At 38.7% G+C, this 11,225-nt stretch overlaps 1 protein-coding gene across 1 annotated transcript; it reads left to right on the top strand.

Annotated features, from left to right (window-relative positions):
• The first annotated feature begins 6,825 nt into the window (after positions 1-6,825).
• On the top strand, positions 6,826-8,763 carry LOC133632286 (gastrula zinc finger protein XlCGF8.2DB-like). Its single transcript, XM_062024639.1, has one exon. It carries the CDS (start codon positions 6,836-6,838, stop codon positions 7,757-7,759), a length of 924 nt encoding a protein of 307 aa, XP_061880623.1. The 5' UTR covers positions 6,826-6,835; the 3' UTR covers positions 7,760-8,763.
• The last annotated feature ends 2,462 nt before the right edge of the window (positions 8,764-11,225 follow it).

The following is an 11,225-nucleotide window of genomic DNA, read 5'->3' as shown; positions in this document are numbered from 1 at the left end:
ATCTGCTTTTACATTGAAAATCAGTTTTTACCTTGAAAATCAGCTTTTACATTGAAAATCAGTTTTTACCTTGAACATCAGCTTTTACCTTGAAAATCAGTTTTTACCTTGAACATCAGCTTTTACCTTGAAAATCAGCCATTGCTTTGAAAATCGGCTTTTACCTTGAAAATCAGTTTTTGCCTTGAAAATCAGCTTTTACCTTGAAAATCAGTTTTTACCTTAAAAATCAGCTTTTACCTTGAAAATCAGTTTTTACCTTGAAAATCAGCTTTTATCTGGAAAATCAGTTTTTGCCTTAAAAATCAGCTTTTACCTTGAAAATCAGTTTTTACCTTGAAAATCAGCTTTTATCTGGAAAATCAGTTTTTGCCTTCAAAATCAGCTTTTACCTTGAAAATCAGTTTTTACCTTGGAAATCAGTTTTTACCTTGAAAATCAACCATTGCTTTGAAAATCAGCTTTTACCTTGAAAATCAGTTTTTGCCTTGAAAATCAGCTTTTATCTTGAAAATCAGCCATTGCCTTGAAAATCAGCTTTTACCTTGAAAATCAGCTTTTACATTGAACATCAACTTTTACCTTGAAAATCAGCTTTTACCTTGAAAATAAGTCAATGCTTTGAAAATCAGCTTTTACTTTGAAAATCAATCATTCAATCAATCAATGTTTATTTATATAGCCCTAAATCACAAGTGTCTCAAAGGGCTGCACAAGCCACAACGACATCCTCGGTACAGAGCCCACATACGGGCAAGGAAAAACTCACCCCAGTGGGACGTCGGTGAATGACTATGAGAAACCTTGGAGAGGACCGCATATGTGGGTAACCCCCCCCCCTCTAGGGGAGACCGAAAGCAACGGATGTCGAGTGGGTCTGACATAACATTGTGAAAGTCCAGTCCACAGTGGATCCAACACATCAGCGGGAGTCCAGTCCACAGCGGGGCCAGCAGGAAACCATCCCGAGCGGAGACGGGTCAGCAGCGCAGAGATGTCCCCAACCGATGCACAGGCTAGTGGTCCACCCGGGGTCCCGACTCTGGACAGCCAGCACTTCATCCATGGCCACCGGACCTGTGCAACTCCCCCTCGCAAGGGACAGGGGAGAAGAGGAGAGAAGAAAAGAAACGGCAGATCAACTGGTCTAAAAAAAGGGGGGTCTATTTAAAGGCTAGATTATACAAATGAGTTTTAAGATGGGACTTAAATGCTTCTACTGAGGTAGCATCTCTAACTGTTACCGGGAGGGCATTCCAGAGTACTGGAGCCCGAATAGAAAACGCTCTATAGCCCGCAGACTTTTTTTTGGCTCTGGGAATCACTAATAAGCCGGAGTTCTTTGAACGCAGATTTCTTGTCGGGACATATGGTACAATACAATCGGCGAGATAGGCTGGAGCTAAACCGTGTAATATTTTATACGTAAGTAGTAAAACCTTAAAGTCGCATCTTAAGTGCACAGGAAGCCAGTGCAGGTGAGCCAGTATAGGTGTAATATGATCAAACTTTCTTGTTCTTGTCAGAAGCCTTGCAGCCGCATTTTGTACCAACTGTAATCTTTTAATGCTAGACATAGGGAGGCCCGAAAATAAAACGTTACAGTAATCGAGATTGCCTTCAAAATCAGCTTTTACCTTGAAAATCAGTTTTTACTTTGGAAATCAGTTTTTACCTTGAAAATCTGATTTTACATTGAAAATCTGTTTTTACATTGAAAATCAGCTTTTACCTTGAAAATCGGCCATTGCTTTCAAAATCAGCTTTTACCTTGAAAATAAGTCAATGCTTTGAAAATCAACTTTTACTTTGAAAATCAGCTTTTACCTTGAATATCAGCTTTTACCTTGAAAATCTGCTTTTACATTGAAAATCAGTTTTTACCTTGAAAATCAGCTTTTACATTGAAAATCAGTTTTTACCTTGAACATCAGCTTTTACCTTGAAAATCAGTTTTTACCTTGAACATCAGCTTTTACCTTGAAAATCAGCCATTGCTTTGAAAATCGGCTTTTACCTTGAAAATCAGTTTTTGCCTTGAAAATCAGCTTTTACCTTGAAAATCGTTTTTTGTCTTGAAAATCAGTTTTACCTTGAAAATCAGCTTTTACCTTGAAAATTAGAACCCTAACCCTAACCTTGAAAATCAATCATTATAAAAACGTACAAATCACAAATAATTCACTGGATGAAACACTTCACGTTTGTTAAAAAAATTTGGAGGAAATTACTGCAGCTTCAAAAAACACAACGAGCTTAGACTTGGTCTCAGTGGATCTACAAAATCAGGATTAAACTTTAAAGGCCTACTGAATTATTTTGTTTTATTTAAACGGGGATAGCAGATCCATTCTATGTGTCATACTTGATCATTTCGCGATATTGCCATATTTTTGCTGAAAGGATTTAGTAGAGAACAACGACGATAAAGTTCGCAACTTTTGGTCGCTGATAAAAAAAAAAACGTCACAGGAGGAAGGGCTCCTCACATTTCCCCATTGTTTACAATGCAGCGAGAGAGATTTGGACCGAGAAAGCGACGATTACCCCATTCATTTGAGCGAGGATGAAAGATTTGTGGATGAGGAACGTGAGAGTGAAGGACTAGAGTGCAGTGCAGGATCTATCTTTTTTCGCTCTGACCGTAACTTAGGTACAAGGGTTCATTGGATTCCACACTTTCTCCTTTTTCTATTGTGGATCACGGATTTGTATTTTAAACCACCTCGGATACTATATCCTCTTGAAAATGAGAGTCGAGAACGCGAAATGGACATTCACAGTGACTTTTGTCTCCACGACAATACATCGGTGAAACACTTTAGCTACGGAGCTAACGTGATAGCATCGTGCTCAAATGCAGATAGAAACAAAATAAATAAACCCCTGACTGGAAGGATAGACAGAAGATCAACAATACTATTAAACCATGGACATGTAACTACACGGTTAATGCTTTCCAGCCTGGCGAAGCTTAACAATGCTGTTGCTAACGACGCCATTGAAGCTAACTTAGCAACGGGACCTCACAGAGCTATGCTAAAAACATAAGCGCTCCACCTACGCCAGCCAGCCCTCATCTGCTCATCAACACCCGTGCTCACCTGCGTTCCAGCGATCGACGGAAGGACGAAGGATTTCACCCGATCATCCGTGCGGTCGGCGGCTAGCGTCGGCTAGCGCGTCTGCTATCCAAGTCAAAGTCCTCCTGGTTGTGTTGCTGCAGCCAGCCGCTAATACACCGATCCCACCTACAACTTTCTTCTTTGCAGTCTTCATTGTTCATTAAACAAATTGCAAAAAGATTCACCAACACAGATGTCCAGAATACTGTGGAATTATGAGATGAAAACAGAGCTTTTTTGTATTGGATTCAATGGTGTACCAATACTTCCGTTTAACTAGTGACGTCATGTGCATACGTCATCATACATAGACGTTTTCAACCGGAAGTTTAGCGGGAAATTTTAAATGTCACTTTATAAGTTAACCCGGCCATATTGGCATGTGTTGCAATGTTAAGATTTCATCATTGATATATAAACTATCAGACTGCGTGGTCGCTAGTAGTGGCTTTCAGTAGGCCTTTAAGGTCAAAGTGCATGTGAAGTTATAAGTTGAAGTAGGAGAGGAGCTAAACTGCAAAGTCATAGTGATCTCATAAGTAATATTTCAGTGATATACAACAAGTTGCACATTTTACGAGGTTTAAAAAGTGGCATAGACCTACAAGATGGCCGACAAAGCGAACAAACATGGCTTTACTTCGAACAATGTTGATGGACAACATTTGTTTTCCATTTTTTAAATGTCATTTTCCAACTGTTAAGGTAATTACTGGATACTTTTGCGGGGGGAAAAAGAAATAGTAAAAAAGTATTTTGTTTTGGAAAAAACAAACTGCCGTAAAGTAGGAAACGGAAGTCGCTGACTTTTGGCGCATGGGCAAACTGGTCGAGCAGCTTTGAGACTTTGGCGGCAACAAAATGGCGGGACTTCACGGCCGCGGCTTCCCGGAGAAATGTCAAATGGACGATCTGACCGTTTTATAAATACACCAAGATTCGCCTTTACTTTTTTTTAAGGCTCACGGATCGGAAGTTGAGTTTGGAGCGATGGAATGTTACCTGAAGTGAAGATTGAAGACGTGATAGAAGATGGACGACTACTGCTATGCTAAGATGGCGACGTCCGCTAAAAGAGAACATGAAAGAGAATCAGCGCCACCAACTTCCAGCAAATCACCAACGGAGATAAAGACGAAAGATGAAGGTGAGTGAGATTTTTTATTTATTTAAAAGCTATTGAGAGCGTCGATGAGAAATTAGCTGTTGAAGAATGTAAAGAAAGAGCCGCCATGATTGTTAGCTTGAAGAAGGCAGTGGAGTTCACATCAGAGGAGATGAAAGAATGCAAAAGTCAAATGAAGAAAGTGGAAGAGCAAAACAAGCGCTTGTGTAAAGAAAATAATGATGTGAAAGAAGAGATGTTGGGGAAGAGTAAGAGATGTGAAGAGAAGACTGGACCACATGTCTACATCAACGTGCAGAGGATTGGAGGTCATAAAGAACAAGAATCATTTCATTACTGTCAACTTATGATTGGGAAGTTCTCCACAAGTGTCATAAAGTCAAAGAAAGTTACCAAGCAAATTTAACAAAATGTGATTTTTTTGTTTTGTTTTATCTATTGTTACAAAGCAAATGTGTATTTTGCATCGAGGAATGCTAGGCACCTAAAATATTTTTAAATTGCAAAATGTCAAAATCTTATTGTATATTCCCACAAGAAATTCATTTTTCAGACGTGGAGAGGGGGAACTGCAATTTTGGGGGGGAATTTTCCCTATCATTCACAAATATTATGCGAGCCAAGAACACACGTCTTTTTTTTTAAGATTTTAAAGATGATAAAAAAAACAACTTCCAAATGCACCATCAAAGTTGTATATACACAGTGCAAGTCTGTATATAATGTGGGAATTTAAATAAAAAATGTTGGTCAAAGAAAGTTCCTAAAGCAAATTTAAGTTATTTGGATTTTTGTTTCATCTGGTGTTGGTCAAGTAAAATATATTTTGCATCGAGAAATGTTTGGCACCTAAAATATGTTTTGTTAAAAAAAATGCTTTTCTTAAATTGCAAAAAATCTGATCTTGAATTTTTGCAATGTAATAATTTTTTTTTTTAATTATATATATTTCTACAAGATACTCAATCTTTAGACGTGGACACTTCTTTCTCAATAACTAGTAGCAGTAGTACCTCACCTTTCATTTATAAACTAATCCAAAGGTGTTTTTTGTTTTTTTTCAACTGAAAATAATATAAATCCAATTATCCATCCATCCATTCTTTTTCTACCGCTTGTCCCTTTTCGGGGTCGCGCGGGGGGGTGCTTGAGCCTATCTCAGCTGCATTTGGGCGGAAGGCAGTGTACACCCTGGACAAGTCGCCACCTCATCACAGGGCCAACACAGATAGATTGACAACATTCACACACTAGCGGTAGAAAATGGATGGATGGAGTTTTAAACCTTTGGAAGAAAATGCGTTGTCTCAACCAGCACAAGTCACCAGACACACTTTCAACCTCCTCTGAAGTAAGAAAAGGCCTTACTTGTAACTTTTATGATTTGTGGCAATGCACCTTCAACTCGGAAGAAGTCTCTCTTCGTGTTTGCACAGCACTTTGAAGAGTTCCGCTTTAGAAACCTGTGCAGTATAAAGATGGATTTAGCAACAAACTCATTTGAATGGCAATGGAAGAGACAATGAAACATTACTTACAAAATGTGTGGATGATGATAGCGTTGTTGTGTAGCTAGTTTAGCCTTCTAATATAAGACAACGGCGTCACCGTCCTGCGGCAAAAAAAACATCCATCCGTTTTCTACCGCTTGTCCCTTTTGGGGTGGTGGGGGTGGGGGTGGGGGGGTGCTGGAGCCTATCTCAGCTGCATTCGGGCGGAAAGCGGTGTACACACTGGACAAGTCGCCACCTCATCGCGGGGCCAACACAGATAGACAGACAACATTCACACACTAGGGACCATTTAGTGTTGCCAATCAACCTATCCCCAGGTACATGTCTTTGGAGGAGGGAGGGGCCTATCCCCAGGTGCATGTCTTTGGAGGTGGGAGGAAGCCGGAGTACCCGGAGGGAACCCACGCAGTCACGGGGAGAACATGCAAACTCCACACAGAAAGACCCCAAGTTCAAAACCAACTCAGGACCTTCGTATTGTGAGGCACGTGCACTAACCCCTGTGCCACCGTGCTGCTTGTGGCAAAATATAGAATGATATTCCTAAAAAAACTAATTTTAATTGGTTTAAATTTGTTTGGCAGTGGACGGGTAAGTTTCTACACCTGTTGCCGCAAATCCTGACAACATTTTTCTTTAGTACAAACGTCTCGTTGCCGTTACCATTAGCCATGCTGGGCTATTCATGTGACTCTCCACTTTTTTTTTTAATAATCTACAACAAAGAAAATTATTTAATGATAAAAATGAATTTATCACCCAGGCCTAGTGCGGCCCATGGATCGCTTATTCTTTTTATTATAATGTTTTTACAATAGTGAATAAGACTCAATAGAAATTAAAATTTAATTAATTGTTCAGCCCAAAGCTTCATCTGTCCGAGTCTAAGCCAAGTCATGTAAACATTGATCCATCATTCTGGCAAGGCACTAAAAGAATGTCCATGAAACACTACACACACATGCAGTACATAGAAGAAAGTGTGTAGAAAGTTCAAGGAGAAACATCTCATGGATCATGTCTGAACTAAAGTGTGTTTGTGTTGTTTGTGTCCTGCAGACATCCAGCAGATGATTGGTCATTCAGAAGAACTTCCCCCCCAGCCACTGGGTGATGGCTCCACTTTGAAGCAAGAGCTTCCATGGCCCCCCCACATTAAAGAGGAAGAAGAGGAGGAAGCTGATCCCACCAAGTTGCCACTGACTGTTGTCTCTGTGAAGATGGAAGATGATGAAGAGAAACCACAAGTAGACAACCTCTTAGCTCCACTATCAGATAGTGAGGCTGAAGACGAGGTTGAAGTAACTTTGAGCAGCGATACAGACTGTGATGGTGATATGAGGACTCACACTGACAACAAACACTCTGACAGCTCTAAAAAGAAGGGAGGTAAAAAATATTTGAGCTGCTCAGTTTGTGCTAAAAGCTTCACCCGAAAGACTCATTTGAGTCAACATATGAGAACGCACACAGGAGAAAAACCGTTTATGTGTTCAGGTTGTCCGAAAAGCTTTTCTCTAAAGACTCATTTGACGCAGCATATGAGAACACACACAGGAGAAAAACCGTTTCATTGTTCAGTTTGCGGTAAAGGCTTTACTCAAACGGGCAGTTTGACTCAACACATGCGAACGCACACCGGAGAAAAACCCTTTGTTTGTTCAGTTTGTGGTAAAAGGTTCTCTCAAAAGAGCGATTTGAGTGGACACATGCGAACACACACCGGAGAGAAGCCGTTCATTTGTCCGGTTTGTGGTAAAAAATGTTCTCAAAAGAGCAATCTGACCGGACACATGAGAACACACACAGGAGAGAAGCCCTTTCACTGTTCGGTTTGTGGTAAAACATTTTCAAATAAGATCTGTTTGACAACACACACAAGAACACACACAGGAGAGAAACCATTTAATTGTTCAGTTTGCGGTCAAAGTTTTTCTCAAAAGACCAACTTAACAGCACACATGAGAACACACAAAAGAGGAACCGTACAATAGTTTTGTTTTTCAGTTTTTTTCCCTGCGTGCCATTTTTATGTGTTAGAAGAAGTTGCCTTCTGAGTGAATCTGGGACAGCAAACTCAGCATGAAATGTTTTTTCTCCGGTAAAAACAGCAGCTAATGGATGAACACAACATGGATGGTGTTTCCCCTCACCTTTCTTTTGGATTACAGAAGTGTTTGTGTTGTGACAATGTTGTGTAGCAGTGTTGGACATACAAGCAGACACAAGATTTAAGTATGATTTATTTGCGGTAACCTTTTTATAACATAACACTTTTTTATATATTTCTTGTGCGGGGGAAAATAACTGTTGGATTCTACCGGAGCTGCCTACAGTTCTTCTCATCACCACTAAAGACTTGAAACTTGCAAAACACAGACTTTCAAGCAGACCAGAAGGCAAGACAGCAGTGGAAACAGGAAGTACTCAACACAAAGTGAAAAGAGGGACCAGCACAACAGAAAGCAGAGTGCATAAACTGCAGTGACCCCTGCTGGCATCATTAAACCACTGCCTACACAATAAATATGATTAGCGTTTGACACACATAAAATAGAAAAGTAATATTTCCACATTCTTTATAGAATAAACATGTACATATCATTTTATTTTTTTAAGTGATTGACAAAGTACGACTAATATACAAGATACACAGAAACAATCTGATCTATTTTTATTTTTTAAATATTTGTTTAAAAATAACCTCCACAAAATTTAAGTTGATTAAAATTAATTACAACGATGTTTTGTTAAAAATAAAGTAATTTTTTTATTTTTTCTAATGTTTTTTTTTCTTATTTAAAAAAAAAAAAAAATTGGGGGGGGCAAGGGAAAAAGTGTATGTTTCTCAGTACCCGTATTATGATTTCCCTATCAAATGAATACATAAATATAATTTTTTCTAAATAAAGTAGTACCTGTATTATGATTTCCCTATCAAATGAATACATAAATATATTTTTTTTTAAATAAAGTTATTTTATGAAATAAAGATAAAAACTCGTCTGAAAAATTTTAATAAAAGCGGTTGCATATTTCAGGTCATCATTCATCAGTACGTGTCATTTTATTTTTTTAAGTGATTGACAAAGTACGACTAATTAAGATGTACAGAAAATATCCGATCTATTTTTTTATTTTTTATATTTGTTTAAAGAAAACCTCCCCAAAATTTACATTGATTAAAATTCATTACAATGATGTTTTGTTAAAAAAAAAAGTTCACATTTTATTTAGCTTTTTTTGGGGGGGAAGGGAAAAAGTGTTTCTCAGTACCTGTATTATGATTTCCCTATCAAATGAATACATAAATATTTTTTCAAAATAAATGAATACCTGTATTATGATTTCCCTATCAAATGAATACATAAATATTATTTTTTCAAATACAGTTATTTTATGAAATAAAGATAAAAACTCGTCTGAAAAATGTTGATAAAAGCGGTTGCATTTTAAAAGTGTAGTTTCCGATTATTTCAGGTCATCATCCATCAGTACGTGTCATTTTATTTTTTTAAGTGATTGACAAAGTACGACTAATTAAGATGTACAGAAAATATCTGATCTATTTTTTGTATTTTTTATATTTGTTTAAAGAAAACCTCCCCAAAATTTACATTGATTAAAATTCATTACAACGATCTTTTGTTAAAAAAAAAGTTCAAATTTTATTTAGCTTTTTTGGGGGGGGAAGGGAAAAAGTGTTTCTCAGTACCTGTATTATGATTTCCCTATCAAATGAATACATAAATATTTTTTCAAAATAAATAAATACCTGTATTATGATTTCCCTATTAAGTTAAAAAGTTAAAGTACCAATGATTGTCACACACACACACACACTAGGTGTGGCGAAATTATTATCTGCATTCGACCCATCACCCATGGGAGGTGAGGGGAGCAGTGAGCAACAGCGGTGACTGCGCCCGGGAATCATTTTTGGTGATTTAACCCCCAATTCCAACCCTTGATGCTGAGTGTCAAGTAGGGAGGTAATGGGTCCCATTTTTGTAGTCTTTGGCATGACTCGGCCGGGGTTTGAACTCACAACCTACCCACCTCAACTCTAACCACTAGGCCACTGAGTACATCAATGATCATGAAAGTGTGTCTGTGTTGTGACAACGTGGTATAGTAGTGTTGTACATGCACACAAAGTGTAAGTTACAAGGTGTCCTCTATGTTCAACAACACAAATACAGAAATAAGAACTGTCATGTGACACAGTGGGGTGTCCTGTCTTGGGACATGAGACTTTTTTAAAATGATTTCTATGGCTGGCCTGGGAACGCCTCGGGATCCCCCGGGAAGAGCTGGACGAAGTGGCTGGGGAGAGGGAAGTCTGGGCTTCCCTGCTTAGGCTGCTGCCCCCGCGACCCGACCTCCGATAAGTAGAAGAAGACGGATGGATGGATGGATTTCTATGTAAATATCTGTGCTACAACCTGCTGCTGTAACCTTTTGAAAAGATACTTGTAAAACCTTCGACCTCGGCAGATACAACAATTGGATAACAATCCTTTGTAATGATTAGCTAAATGAGTTAGATTAAGTACAGGCCAACATTTTGGACACACCTTCTCATTCAATTCGTTTTCTTTATTTTCATGACTATTTACATTGTAGATTGTCACATCAAAACTATGAATGAACACATGTGGAGTTATGTACTTAACAAAAAAAGGTGAAATAACTGAAAACATGTTTTGTATTCTAGTTTCTTCAAAATAGCCACCCGTTGCTCTGATTACTCCTTTGCACACTCTTGGCATTCTCTCCATGAGCTTCAAGAGGTAGTCACCTGAAATGGTTTTCACTTCAGAGGTGTGCTTGACAATGTAAATAGTCATGAAAATAAAGAAAACACATTGAATGAGAAGGTGTGTCCAAACTTTTGGCCTGTACTGTATATTTTTAAGGCTCCAGTATATAACGTGTTTGATATAATGACGACGCAGTTAGTCGTTTCTTTGTTTACCCATTCGGGTATGCCTAACAGCAGTGTAACGCACTTACATTATTCTATGTAACCAGACTGATAAAAATGGTTTCTTGTTTTTTGGACCTGTAGATTGGTTGGGTTGACAGTAGAGACTTCCATTTAATTATGGAGCAGCAAAAGCAAAGACTACTTATCAACTGTAGGGTAAACACAACAGTGTATTGAATAATCACATTTAACATTGTACAAAATGGAAAGTAGAATGAATAAAAGGTATATACATTAACGTAAAGCACGAGCAACACTGTTTTCCTCGACAGCGTTTGGGTCATAGCTCGCCTCTTTGATCCCTTCGCAAGACAAGAACACTGTGGAGGGGGGCGTGCCACGGAACGGGGTGTGTCAGGACTGGCCTCGAAGACAGCGACAGGTGCATAGATGGCCCCGGTGGGCCTTGTTGTCTAATCACCTGTCGCCTTTATTAGCAGCAGCCGTGATGAGACGAGGAGGGGGGGAGT

Source organism: Entelurus aequoreus, linkage group LG17 (genome assembly GCF_033978785.1).
Source record: "Entelurus aequoreus isolate RoL-2023_Sb linkage group LG17, RoL_Eaeq_v1.1, whole genome shotgun sequence".
Classification (NCBI taxonomy): Eukaryota; Metazoa; Chordata; class Actinopteri; order Syngnathiformes; family Syngnathidae; genus Entelurus; species Entelurus aequoreus.
The sequence above is the reverse complement of the archived record's forward strand: the minus strand, read 5'-3'. Positions and strand labels throughout refer to the sequence as shown.

What these genes read in the sequence shown, in the direction of transcription:
- LOC133632286 (XM_062024639.1), top strand. Translation starts at nt 6,836, where the DNA reads ATGATTGGTCATTCAGAAGAACTTCCCCCCCAGCCACTGGGTGATGGC.